This window comes from Rhinichthys klamathensis, unplaced genomic scaffold, assembly GCF_029890125.1.
Source record: "Rhinichthys klamathensis goyatoka isolate OS25496 unplaced genomic scaffold, OSU_Roscu_1.1 h1tg000068l_1, whole genome shotgun sequence".
In the NCBI taxonomy this organism is placed as follows: domain Eukaryota; kingdom Metazoa; phylum Chordata; class Actinopteri; order Cypriniformes; family Leuciscidae; genus Rhinichthys; species Rhinichthys klamathensis.
The window spans coordinates 4,383,619-4,397,760 of record NW_026606611.1 but is presented as its reverse complement, the minus strand read 5'-3'; the positions used below and the strand labels follow the sequence as shown (position 1 = coordinate 4,397,760).

The 14,142-nt window shown below is 44.9% G+C and overlaps 1 protein-coding gene across 1 annotated transcript; it reads right to left on the bottom strand.

Annotated features, from left to right (window-relative positions):
* Nucleotides 1–771: 771 nt before the first annotated feature.
* Nucleotides 772–2,943, bottom strand: nkx2.5 (NK2 homeobox 5). Its single transcript, XM_056250328.1, has 2 exons — nucleotides 2,493–2,943; nucleotides 772–1,671 (listed from the first exon to the last, which is right to left on the bottom strand). The coding sequence occupies exons 1-2, from the start codon at nucleotides 2,824–2,826 to the stop codon at nucleotides 1,070–1,072; spliced, it is 936 nt and encodes a 311-aa protein (XP_056106303.1). The 5' UTR covers nucleotides 2,827–2,943; the 3' UTR covers nucleotides 772–1,069.
* Between the last annotated feature and the right edge of the window lie 11,199 nt (nucleotides 2,944–14,142).

The following is a 14,142-nucleotide window of genomic DNA, read 5'->3' as shown; positions in this document are numbered from 1 at the left end:
CTTAAATATTATTATTATTTTAAAAATTCGCAAATATTTAGGGGGGAATTCAGGTTGATATATGGACACTTTTCCCCATCATCTCAATGGTAAAAGTGTCCCAATCAACCTGATTCCACCATATTTTGATTTATATTGATAAGTAGTAAAGAATAAGTTAAAAATAGTGAACATTTATTTGAAAGTGTCTAAACTTAATTTTGTTTACCAAATTATAAATTATAAAAACGTCACATAATTGAGAAAAAAGCTGTGCATTTTTTAAAAATCTATAGCCTAATATTAATAATAATAATATTTCTTATAATAATAATAACACTAACGTGCTTGAACGTAATGCGTAAACACGACTTTATTAATTAATTACAAAAATGTTAATTATTATTAGTATTGTTGTTGTGTTAATATTTTAATTGTTATTCTACACAAACCAATTGCATACATTATTGAAAAGCCTTTATTATGTTCTTTCGAAAAGGTTACATATCAAACTTACACAGGCAATAATAACAAAACCTTAATTCGAGTCGTATTCGTGCGGTAGGCTACTTTATGGCTATACACAAAAGAAAAAAATGCTTATAATAGTAGGCTTGTTCCTTGATGTCCTTTTATAAATTGGTTGCAGTCTAACATTGATCTATCCACGTCCAATTTGAAAGAAAGAAAGAAAGAAAGAAAGAAAGAAAGAAAGAAAGAAAGAAAGAAAGAAAGAAAGAAAGAAAGAAAGAAAGAAAGAAAGAAAGAAAGAAAGAAAGAAAAAGAAACTTCGCACGAGCTTTACAGGCCTCATAATAGGCTACAATCTGGTGAAAATTATAAATTAGGCTATAATATATTCTTTGTGCGGTTAATCTCTCATCATTTAACTCAAGTGCAGGCAAATTATTCAGACAGTTTTTAAAGTAGCCTACGGGAAAAATTAAAGCCAATGAACCTTTCTTGTATCTGACAGAGCAAAACCTTCTCGGCCAGGATTCGGTCTATTCAAATAATCATCAATTATGAAAATATCGTTTGAGTGTAAATGTCCATAGAAATGACATGCAGGTAATGTCGGGTTTTTTTTTCACCACGCTCGGATGCCGTGTAGTGAGGGAACCCCGCTGCTGGACTGGATAGAAGCCTGGACGTTATTCAGATCCCCAACTCCAAAGTTCATGTAGCTGCTGTTTGACTGCGAGGGCGGGATGCTGGACATGCTCGATGGATAGTTACATGAGTAGTTCGTGTTGCCTGGACTCGGGAAATTACTAAACGCAGGGTATGTGTTGTAGGTGAAATGATTGATCCCCACATTATACGAGGTGTTATACGTGGACGTGTCTCCCAGGCACGGTTTCCCATCCCGAACCAGCACCGGCACCGAGATGCGTCTCGGCGGGGCGATGCCCACCATCTCCAGGGTCTGATCCTGACGCTGCCTCTTGCACTTATAGCGTCTGTTCTGGAACCAGATCTTCACCTGTGTGGAGGTGAGCTTGAGCACGTTGGCTAAATGATCTCTCTCAGGTGCAGAGAGGTATTTCTGCTGTTTGAAGCGTCGCTCCAGCTCGTACACCTGCGCTTGAGAGAAGAGAACACGAGGCTTCCTCCTCTTCCTCTGTTTGGGTCGATCCGCATCATCCAGCTTCAGATCTTCACTCGGATCTTCCTGGGAGCAGCTGATGTCTGAAAATAGTCGATAATCAATCAGAGTTTATTTAACTGATAGAATTTAGTGGGACACACTGTCAATTTATCATCAGCATATATAACATCTTTCTTTCCACACTGTGAAACATTATATGATCAATAAGTTATGACAACATTTTTACATTGCTTTAACTCATCAAAATAAGTTAAGCAATTTTCAACTTTTTTAAGTTATACAAGATTCAATTAATTTTTAAAGTCAATTTAATGTAGGCCTAATTTAAGTTGAAAATGACTTGAACATCCAAGTTGATTGCACTTAAAAATTTAAGGCAGCAACTTTTTAAAATTAATCATTTATTGGCTACTTGTTTAAAAAAATAAAAATAATATTGACTAAAAAGTGCAGCGACCTTTTCACTTCAGGCTGTAGCTTTTGAACCTCTTGGATTAAAAAAAACAAAACAAAAAAACAAATAAAACTTACTTTAAAACTTATACATTTTCAATAGTGAGTTAAATTTTGTGCACTTTATGGCAGGCCTATACTTGTATTTAACAGTAGTCGTGCAGTTTAATCATGAACTTCATTTTCTGGTGAAAAACGATTATTCATTTCTAAAGCCGAATAAAAAGAATTAAAAATCACAATAAACATTATGATTTATGGCTTAGTAATTAATTAGCCTATAAGGCTATAATTGATTGAGACAAGTGGAAACTCTTTGGGAAACACGCAAATGTTTAAACAATTCAATATAGGCTGTACATTGTTTTTTTATTTGTTTGTTTTTTTCCATTTGAGATTTTAAACAAACAGGAAACACAAAGTTTCCAATAAATGTCCGACTACTCACCTTTTTTCTCTTTGTCTTCAAACGTGTCATCCGTCTTTGCGTCTTTAACATAGTCCATTTCTAAGAAAGTCTTCCCATAAAAGGCAGCAGTTCCGAAGTTCTTGTTGCCTTTGTCGTCATGCAGGTCTTCGCTGAAGAGAGAGGCTCCGGATGGCATTTCCATGAACTGCTCTTGTTTGAAAGTGGACAGCATGCAGGATGAGGTCGGAAGGAGAGCACTGTCCAGCCGCTGAGACATGTCCAGAGAGACCATGTCCTCCTGATTCTGCTCCAGGTTCAATATGTCCCGCACTGAGAAAGGAGTGGAAGTCATTTGGCTGGAAAACATTGCCATGGAGTGATGGTCCTCTTGGACAGTCCGGTTGGCATTTATCAAGAGTGCCTAGTCGTTTAATGAATAGGGTTAATCTGTTGTGTTTAGAGGTCTCACGTTCATCTTTCTTGTAGACCCCTCATAACACACTTTCGGGGTGTAAGGTAACTCTAAATGACGGCATAGGCTACTGTCGGGAGGCAGAGGGCGGGGTCAGCTGAGCGTACGGCATTTCACAGCTTTTTATTGGTCGATGACGCATAATATTAAAATGACTTGTAAGACCTCCATACAAGTATGTGCATAAGAAACAATTTTAACAACTTTAAAATAGCTACATATGAGCTATTTTAGCTACATATGAGGTGGCAAATACCGTTTGCCTTGCGCTCTCAGTTTGATTGTTTTCTTTGCTTGATCCAGAGGAAACAACAGACCAGAGATGAGTTTTCTCCAAGGGATCAGACCCTGCCATTGCTGGAACCTGAAACCTGAAATGACAAACCCAACTGTCTACCACTGAAAGATTCTGGTGCCACTGGGTTTGTTATCAAGACGTGATAACAGATGACAACAAACCAGAAACCCACCCACGCCGAACAGCCGTATGCAGCAGAAGAGTGGTGCAACACATGTCCATTCATAGAAAATATAGACCTGTGTGGCGGAAATTGGTATGAAATTGCTCCAAAGCAGACCTTTGGACATCTGTGGTTTGCTAACACTTTACATGTGCAAGTGTGTATGTTACACATAGCAGGTCTGATTTGCACATCTGATTAACTGATTGAAATTAATTTAATGTGTTTTTAATTAATCTGTATTAAATTAAATTAATTGGTATTCATTAATTATTCATTAGGCCTATATAATATTATATATTAATTTTACTTAGGCCTGTTTTAGATATAGGTTCACTTTGTTTTAAGGTAGCGTGTTACAGTGAAATTATGCATTTAGTGTAATAAATAATTAACATGCACATAGAGTTAGGTTTAGAATTGGGGTTTGGTTTTGGCTTGGTTGCATTATGCATCATTTATAGTTAGGCTATTAGCCGTGTAACTACGTCACCTTAAAATACAGTGTTACCTTTTATTTTAATCGGTAACACTTTATTTTACAGTGTTGTTACACATACCATGTAAATAACAGTAAATTATGCATAATTACATGCAACTAACCCTAAACCAAATCCTAATCCTACCCAAGTACATGTTGTTAATTAATATCACTCAATACCTAAATATATAATTACACTGTATGACACCTTAAAATAAAGGGTAACCTTTTAATGTTGCTATCTGTAGCCTATTTCTTGTACTTTTTTTTATTTTAGATATCATAACACGTTTCACTATCCTATCACATGTTTCTGTAATTTATTACTGTAATTGAGTTTGAGTAATTCTTCACACAACAAAAAATGATTACAAGATCCTCTAATAGGCATTAAATATGTTATTACGCTGCAAAACGAACAGTAATCCAGGTTTTTGGCAACATCAGAAGGGAAGGACTTGTAGGCTATACCGTTCCTCTGGATATTAGCCATGAGTTGTGCTTGTGTGCAGAGGAGACAGACAGTATTATCGTTTATTTGATCTCCAACGGTTAAATGGTGCCCGTGTCTGCACTATAGAGCTTCATGTTTATAGTTTTGCAGAAAATCTTTGTCTGAGTCTCAGACAGGCGTTTCTGATAAATGGACGCAAGCACTTTTCTCTATGAGCGAATCAACACTCCCTTATCCATCCCTGCAATAATTGGTGAAATAAAGTAAACTGACTCTGCAGCTTATGGAAACTGCTTTATATCACGATGATTTATTAGGCATCTCCTCTGCTGCAGTTAGTGACAGTCCTCATGACGGATGGAGCTGAAAACTAGCAAATGTTTTCGAAAGTTTACCACGATTTTTTTTTTCTGAGACAGGGGTTGCTTGAATAATTCGTCTTGTTTGATGCATGTCTGTTAAATATTATGACAGACTACACGGTCAAGAGAAGAAGAGGCACAAACTCCCACAAAGAGACTGCATCTGAAGGTTTGTCTTTCAACAGCGCATTTGGAGCAGATAAAGAGTTGGATAACGTTCTTGAAAACTTCCTGTAGGCCGACCTGTTTAGGAAATGATGGGGCAGAGGGGTGAGATGGGTGTTATCTAAATGAGTCTGCTGCAGTGATGAAACCATAGACCTCTTCATCGCTGTCAATCACTTCCAAATTTAACACCTCCTGAAGGAAGCTCATGCCATAAGACCTCTGGGGATTTTTAAATACTCTTTATTCAACACATTTTGACGAAGAGGCAGTTGCGTTCTTCAACTAGGCTATTTGCACTCTTAAAAATATATATTTTTTTTATTGGCATGGAGAACCTTTAAAATCCATAGAATCTTTCAAATGCACAAAAGGTTTTTCATTATGGGAAAAAAACCCTTTAGACTATTAAAATGTTCTTCACCCTGAAAACCAACTTCAACTTTTTTTTATTAAAAGAATTAAACATTCACAAATGTTTCCTTTACATGTGATTGTGACGTTGTTTGAAACAATGTCTTATTGTGTTAAATTAATATTTTATTAGGCAACATTTAACATTTCGTTATTTATAAAATTATATATAACATTTCATAAAGTATTTATTCATTTGTTTATCTTTGGTTTTATCAAGAACACGTTTTTTTAATAGCATATACTTTCTTTGCCTGCTACATGTTTTTAACTGCAATAGTTTTATATTTTAACTATTTCAAGAGCTTCACTTTTCCCCAGGTGTTTCCATTGTTTGTTCGTGAGTTTATCCAGCAGTTTTGCGTCATCATATGGATCACGTGTCAGTTAAATTATTAATAGGCATGGACAGAGTTTTAACATGAAGGAAAGAATTTTTAAAGCGACATTTCATATCAGTGCGGATGTCTTTGCATTTGTGGGCATTGCTGAAAATTATATTTTATTGTCATGCATTTTGTATTTGACCCCTAAAAGTCAAGTGCACATTTATAATTCAGTCCAGTATTGAAATAAATTGAAATGATCCAAAGTCGTAAGTTGCTAAACAAAACATTAAGGTTTTCACTGTTTATGAAAGAAGTGTCCTAATCAAGGATACATTTATTTGATCAAAACTTCAGTAAAACAGTAATAATGTGAAATATTATTACAATTTAAATAAACTGGTTTCTGTTTAAATAGCCTACATTTTAAAATGTAATTTATTCTTGTGATGTCAAAGCTGAATTTTCAGCATCATTACTACAGTCTTCAGTCGCATGATCCGTCAGAAATCATTCTAAGATCATTTCTTTATTATTATCAAAGTAAAAAAACAAACAGTTTTTGCGCTTTTTTGTGGAAATCATGATGCACTGCCAAGTTTGTTATTCAGCAAAGGCACATTAAATTGATAAAAAATGGCATTAGCCTAAACACATTTATGAAATTTATAAAGGTTACAAAAAGTTATATTTCAAATAAATGCTGTTCTTTTGAACTTTATTCATCAAAGAATCCTGAAAAAAAATCACTGTTTCCATAAAGATCATTATTTGAATGATTTCTGAAGGATCATGTAACACTAAAGTCAGAAATAATGCTGAAAATTCAGCTTTGCATCACAAAAATAAATTACATTTTACAATATATTACAATAGAAACCAGTTCATTTAAATTGTAATAGCATTTCATTAGCCTACTATTTTTACTTTAGATCAAATAAATGCAGCCTTGGTGAGATTAAGATATATACTTTCAAAAACATTAAAAAAACATTAGGGCTAATGTTTTCAGACTTTTGACCGGTACTTAGGCCTATGTTTAGATATAGAATATGAAATATATTGAATGAAGAAGAGAAGAAGAAAATCATTACGGTTATTTTAAACCTGTGCGTTTTGTCATCACATCATTTGTCTTCCATTTCTCGGGCAATAACAGTTTTCTTTATGAACTCATGTTCAGGGCTTTGGCAGTGGATTAGTCGGGGCAAACAGTAACATGATTGCTCCCTCTGGGAGTCAGATGACCTGCTCTGCTTTGGATGGCTCAGAATAGTTTTGACTACTCGCTCACAGTCACACTGAAACATGCTCATATGCTCACATTTCAAAAAGGCTTTAACTATATTAATCATAATTAAAAGGGACTTTTGCAGCTGGTTCCTCCCGTATGATTTCACAGACCATCCGGCTGCTGAGATCATGGAATCCCACTGGATGTGAAATTTAGACTCCTGGACAAGTGAATGTCTTCTAGGCAAAATTCCTTGTAGATGGAGACCAAATACATATTCTTTATATTATTTATTTATAACATTTTATTTTACAATATAATTAGTTATATATTATTAAAAAATATGTTGCCTCTGAAATTAAACACATATTGTTGGCTATACCTCAAGACACTTTTCTGTCCTGTAGTTTTGCTTAATCCGCCTCCTGGTGGCAGATTTTAACATAGCAGTGTCAGTGTTTCATTCAGGCAGGCCTACTCACAGTCAACAGGCACACAAAAAAAGCGATCTATAAAAACATATTTAAACAAATGTCCATTTTGCAGTTTAGGATTTAGCAAATATATTTAATAAAGATCACACTAGGCAATACAGCTCAGGGAGACGTTTAAAGTCGCCATGAAACGGAAGTTGCTAGTCGTAGTTTGGCTATATCTTAATACGATTAACGATACTGGTTACTAACGTAACCTCGGTTCTCTCTAGAAGAGGGAACGAGTATTGCGTAAGTTTAGCTTACGCTGCGGGAAAGATTCATCTTCTCGAGATATTGAAGCCAAAAAATTATCCTTAATTTTGTGTTTGTTGTCAACGCAGTGCAGCAGCAGCTAGCAGACCTAGGCCCAATCCCAAATGGCACACTTCATGTGCACTTTCGGTCTTGTGGACTTACAATGGCTGCCGCGTGCGCGTGTCCGTTAAGTCCGTGAGACCGTAGTGTGTCCCATTTGTCATTTTTAGATCTCAAAAGGGTGCTCGCGAGCGCCCCGTGTGGTCGCTTTGCGCCCTTGATCCGCACTTTTGCCGAGCCCGTGCTGATGTGGACTCCACAGCAGACGTCTTCCCGACAGTCAAGGCGGCATTACGTTACGAAAGTGCGGACTCAGAGGAAGACCGCGAGTGCTTAGGGTTCCATTTGGGACAGGGCCCTAGAGCAGGCATTCTAGCGCGCTCATAGGCTGCCCTGCGGGAACTGCACAGCCTACCAATGAGCCCGACGTGACGCCGCGTCCTAGCCCGCCAGAATGGGCGTGACTTAGCGTATATAAGCGGGGCTCGGAGGCTGATTCTCTGGTTTTCATCGACTGAAGCGAAACAGCGCTTGTGGCGTTTAGCACGGCAGGTTACGCAATACTCGTTCCCTCTTCTAGAGAGAACCGAGGTTACGTTAGTAACCAGTATCGTTCTCTTACGAGAGGTTCTCTCGTATTGCGTAAGTTAAGCTTACGCTACGGGAACCCATTGTCCACGCCGTGCGCGCCCGCATCCACCTCATGAGTCACAACACTTCTGTGAACCCAGAAAGTGGGAACAACACGCATGTACATAAGCGCGAGCATAAGCACGAGTACTATGAGCGTATAAGCGCGTGTAAACAAGCACTGACAGGCAATACAGAGCGGCCGCGTGTGGCCGGTGTATAGGCATATATAGCACATAACCTGAAACAGCGCAGCTCAACCAGAAGAGCTGAATTCACGTGAGGGTAGTCTGCGCATGATAGTATCTGGACAGGGCTAGCCTCTCACTTAAACAGACAGCAGTTTCGCCTGCAGGGCGGGAACTTCTAGGTTATAAAACCTGACAAAAGGTGGACGGGGAGGACCAGCCCGCCGCCACACATATGTCTTGAATGGAAATTCCGCTTGACCATGTCCACGACGAGGCCACGCCTCTAGTGGAATGAGCCCTGATGCCCAAGGGGCACTGCAGACCTTTTGCCGTGTAAGCGGCTCCGATTGCGTCTACTATCCACCTGGACAGACTCTGTTTCGAGGAGGCGAGACCTTTAGTGCGCCCACCGAACGAAACAAACAGCTGCTCAGAGCGCCTGAATGGGGCGGAGCGCATAATGTACAATCTCAGAGCTCTGACTGGGCAGAGGAGATTAACATCACTTTCACTATCGTATGCTGGCAGAGCCGATAGAGAAATGACCTGTGCTCTGAATGGGGTGCCAACCACTTTGGGAACGTAACCATGTCTAGGCTTGAGGATGACTTTAGAGTCATTCGGGCCAAACTCAAGACACGACGCGCTTACAGACAGCGCGTGTAAATCCCCCACGCGTTTGACTGATGACAGTGCGATCAGAAAAACAGCTTTGAGCGACAGGTATTTCAGGTCCGCTGTGTCCAGGGGTTCAAAGGGGAATGCTTTCAGGGCCTCTAGGACCAGTGAAAGGTCCCACATAGGAACCGAGGGGGGGCGCGGGGGGTTCATCCTTCTGGCTCCTCTGAGGAAGCGGATGATAAGCTCGTTTCTGCCTATTGACTGGCCATGCATTGATTCAGAGAATGCTGCGACAGCCGCCACATAGACTTTGAGCGTGGAGGTGGATCTTCCCCTATCCAGCAGCTCCTGAAGGAAACTGAGCAGCCACGGTTTTTCAGGGATCCAGGTTTTTGCTAGTGCACCACTTAGAGAACACAGACCATTTGGACGCGTAGAGCCTTCTGGTAGAAGGTGCTCTAGACTGCGAGATTGTGTTCATTACTGCGTCTGGCAGGGGTACCCGTTGATCACCCACACGTGTAGCGACCAGCGCTCCGGGTGGGGATGCCAGATTGAGCCGCGCGCTTGAGAGAGGAGGTCTGCTCTCAGCGGGACAGGCCATGGGGCTGTCTGTGACAGCCGCATTAGCTCTGGGAACCAAGTCTGGTTCTCCCAACGCGGGGCTATGAAGAGCACTGAATGGCGCGTTTCCCTGATTCTCTTGATCATCTGTGGTAACAGAGATACAGGAGGAAATGCATATAGCGGACGGCTGGGCCACGTTCGGGCAAGCGCGTCCCTGTCCTTCGAAAAGAACGTCGGGCAGTGAGCGTTGTCTTGTGACGCAAAAAGGTCGACTTCCACTTTGCCGAAAAGGCGCCATAATAACTGGACTGTTTGGGGTTGCAGGGACCATTCTCCCGGGGGAACGTTGTCCCTGGACAGTCTGTCTGGGCCGTCGTTCAGGTGACCCGGCACATGTGCAGCTCTCAGTGAGCGCAGATGGTGCTGAGACCAAACGAGGAGGCGTTCCGCCAGATTGCAGAGGTTCCTGGATCTGACGCTGCCCTGGCGATTTAAATAGGACACCACAGACGTGTTGTCCGAACGGACTAGAACATGGTGGTCCTGAAGGAAGCATTTCAGCGCGTTCTCGACCGCTATCATTTCCAGACAGTTTATATGGAGAGTTTTTCCCGGTCTGACCACAGGCCGAAGACTGGTCTGCCCTCAAGGGTGGCGCCCCAACCTGCGTTGGACGCATCCGACGCATCCCCCCATAGTCACTCCCCTCTGGTACCAGTCGGCCACTGACCAGGGCTACAGAGCTGTGATACAGCTCTGAGTCACTCTGATCCGCTCGCGACCCGACCTTCAAGCTCGGTGTGGCACACGCCAGCCAGTGCTGTAGCGGGCGCATGCGTAGTAAACCTAGCTGGAGTACCGCCGAGGCTGAAGCCATCAAACCTAGCATCCTCTGGAATTTTGGAGGGGAAACGCTGCCCACCGTGAATGACATGGCCAGTTGCCGGACACAGCGCGCGCACTGTGTAGACAGGCGAGCCGTCATGGTCACTGAGTCCAGTTCTATTCCTAAAAAGGAAATTGACTGACTGGGCAGTAATGAGCTCTTGGTCCAGTTGACCGTAAGACCTAGGCATTTCAGATGGCTGAGAAGCGCAGTTCTGTGAGATAATAGCTCTGTCTCTGACTGTGCTAGAATCAACCAATCGTCCAGATAGTTCAAAATTCGCATGCCCTGAGTTCTCAAGGGGGCGAGAGCCACGTCCATGCACTTCGTGAAAGTACGGGGTGCTAGGGACAGGCCGAACGGCAGGACGGTGTATTGATAAACCCGATCTTCGAAGGCGAATCTCAAGAATGGCCTGTGACGGGGTATTATCTGAATCTGGAAATAGGCATCTTTCAGATCGAGAGATATAAACCAGTCGCCCTGGCGAATGTGCGCGAGGAGTTGTCTGGTTGTAAGCATTTTGAACGGTCTTTTCATAAGAGCTTTGTTCACATGCCTCAAATCCAGTATGGGTCTGAGTCCCCCGTCCTTCTTGGGCACGAGAAAATAACGGCTGTAAAAGCCTGACTCGCTCAGAGAAGGCGGTACCGGTTCTATGGCCCCTTTGCACAGCGGTTTTGTTATTTGTGAGCGAAGTAGGTGTGCTACTTCTGCTTTCACTGTTGTCGCAGTCCGCGCTCGAAACCGAGGGGGACGGCGAGCGAACTGTAACGCATAACCCTGCTTTATAGTGCTTAGCACCCACTTCGATACCCCTGGGATGTTTTCCCATGCTTTTATATGTGCACCTAAGGGTAGAATGGACTCCGGGCTCTGGTCGCCGCGCTGTGCGGGCTCGAGAGACTGAACCGGAGGAGCGGGCGCAGCGCGCACACTCTGTTTGCTTATATGGGGCGGCTCGCTGAAAACAGTGACAGGCTGTTTCATATGCAGCTTCCCGATTACTGTGAATGGGGGGAGATTTGTGATCACATTGTAATGCGTGAGCGGCGCCTTGAGAGGCGTGCAGGCTTGTACGCGCGGGTGCTCGTGGGCGGACGCGTGACTTACAACCATAGATTGACCGGCATGAGCTTGCGCTTTGTGGCGTGTGTTTAACAGCACTGGCGAAGCGCGAGTTAGTAAGCGTGAGCGCTTGTGAGGGGGCACGAGACTTACGTTTATATTGTGGCTCATGTGGGACTGCGCACTGTGGTGCGCGCGTGGCTTTATGGGAAGCGCGCGGCTTGGCCGTGTGACAGAGCGGGCAGATAGAAGATGTGTGCACGTAGGCACATCTGCTATGGGCAACACTCGGGCAGCATTTGCCTGCCTCATGAGAGTGGGCTCTATGTGAGACACGGGAAGTGTTGTGTTTACATGTAGGGGTGAACACTGGGTTGTGGGCACTTTTACTACACATAAAATACCTTCGGCATGAGCCGGATAACCAGATAACTTGCTCTTTATGAGATTTCTCTGGGTCGCCGTAAAAACGCCGTTTGTGTGCAGGTGAGCGGGTTGTGTAACCGACTCGTTGACTGCTAAATGATCCATTGCAGTAGCCTGAGATGAGGGGACTGACAGGGGTAGAAGTTTTGACGGTGGTCAGGCTGCGGCGAGACACAACCGTCTTTTTCCTCCTGATGGTGCTAGGAGGGCTTCGCGTGCTCAGGTTTCAACGTGATCCTCGGCCGAGGCCCTCGTGGGGGGTGCGGCCTGCTGCGGTTAGCTGAGCGCGATCTAGGGCGGCCGCCCTGTCGCTGCGAAGACTGGCTGTTCTGTCTGTGCTGAGCTGGGCGCTGCGTGGCGGCTCGTGCAGGCGGCTGGTCACGTGAGCGACCTGCAGCGGAGCTAGCGCGAAGCGGCAGGAACAGGTTCATGGCTTGCGACGTTTTCTGCACCTCAGAAAAACGTTTGACGATCCCGTTCACTGCTGGGCCGAAGAGACCGGAGGGTGAGAGTGGGGCGTCGAGGACAACGGATCGCTCAGACTCTCTCATGTCAGCCAGCGTCAGCCAAAGGTGCCTCTCAGTTACAGTTAACGAGGCCATGCATCTCCCCAGGGCCTGGGCCGCAGACTTGGTAGCGCGAAGGGAGAGATCCGTCGCGCTCCTCAGGTCCGTAACGGCAGCTGGGTCCCGGCCTATCTCGTCCCACTCACGGAGGAGATCGGCTTGGATAATTTGTAGAACAGCCATTGAGTGCAGGGCGGAAGCTGCTTGTCCGGCGGCGGCGTATGCGCGACCGACAAGGGCAGATGTGGTCCTGCAGGCTTTAGATGGTAGGGCAAACTTTGAGCGCCATCTCGCGGAGGGCGGGCAAAGGTGCGCTGCGACAGCTTGCTCGACCTTTGGAATGGATCTGTATCCCTTCTCGGCGGCGCCGTCCACTTGGGAGAGCGACGCGGAGACAGAGGAATAAAGCCTCGCGGAGAAAGGGGCATTCCACGATTTAGCCAGTTCTGAGTGCAGCTCAGGGAGGAAGGGCGCGGGCCTGGAAGCGGGCGCTTGACGGCGGCGACTCTGAAGAAAGCAGCCATCAAGCCTGTTGGGGGCGGGCTCCTGAGGGCGGTGACCACTCAAGCCCGAGGCGGTCGACGGCCTGTGACAGGAGGCGCATCAGTTCGGCTTCCGCTCCAGTGCGTGATCTCCCAGACTCCTGAATAGAAGAGGAGGCGGAGCGTTGAGAGCTCGACCAGTCCTCGCTATCCGAAGCCAGGATGGAACAGCTATCTCCTGCGGCGGGTCCATCCGCGTCGTCCTCAGACTCGAGGGCAGGGCAGGCCGTAGCCGGCGGCGGCGCGTCGGTGAGAAGAGGCGGGGAGGTCGTCAGCGAGGCTCGAGGGAGGGACTCCGGCGAGCGCGTCGCGGCGGCAGGCTCCTGCGGCCTTTGTGAACGGCGCTTCATTTTCCTGCGCGGTGCAGCAAAGGGCGGAGAGATAGCTTCGTCCTGGAAGGCTTCGAGTCGAGCCCGCAGGGTCGACATCGGAAGATCCTCACAGTGCTCACATCCTCCCGAAGAGAAGGCAAGAGCAGCATGTTCCTGTCCCAGGCAGAGAGCGCATATAACGTGGCGGTCTCCGACACTGAGAGGGGCTCTGCAAAGCCGCAAGTGGACCGAGGCATCTTTAAAAAGACGCTCGTGCTCTTTTAGATGCTCGGATTTGCAATGAGAAAAGGATACAACGCCGGATAGCGTAGCTTGCTTCGGAAGGCTGAAGGTGGCGAAGGTGGCCGGCTTCCTCAGTCACTGTCCTAGCTGGCTTTGTCGCTGTTTCAACGGCGGCGGCTTCTCAAGGTCCAGCGATGCGAGCAGCTTCGCTGAAGAGATGAAAATCAGAGAATCAGCCTCCGAGCCACGCTTATATACGCTAAGCCACGCCCATTCTGGCGGGCTAGGAAGCGGCGAGGGCGCGAGCGCCCTCGATTGGACGTGACGTCACGTCGGGCTCACTGGTAGGCTGTGCAGTTCCCGCAGGGCAGGCTATGAGCGCGCTAGAATGCCCGCTCTAGGTCTGCTAGCTGCTGCAGCACTGCGTTGACAACATATACAAAATTAAGGATAATTTTTTGGCTTCAATATCTCGAGA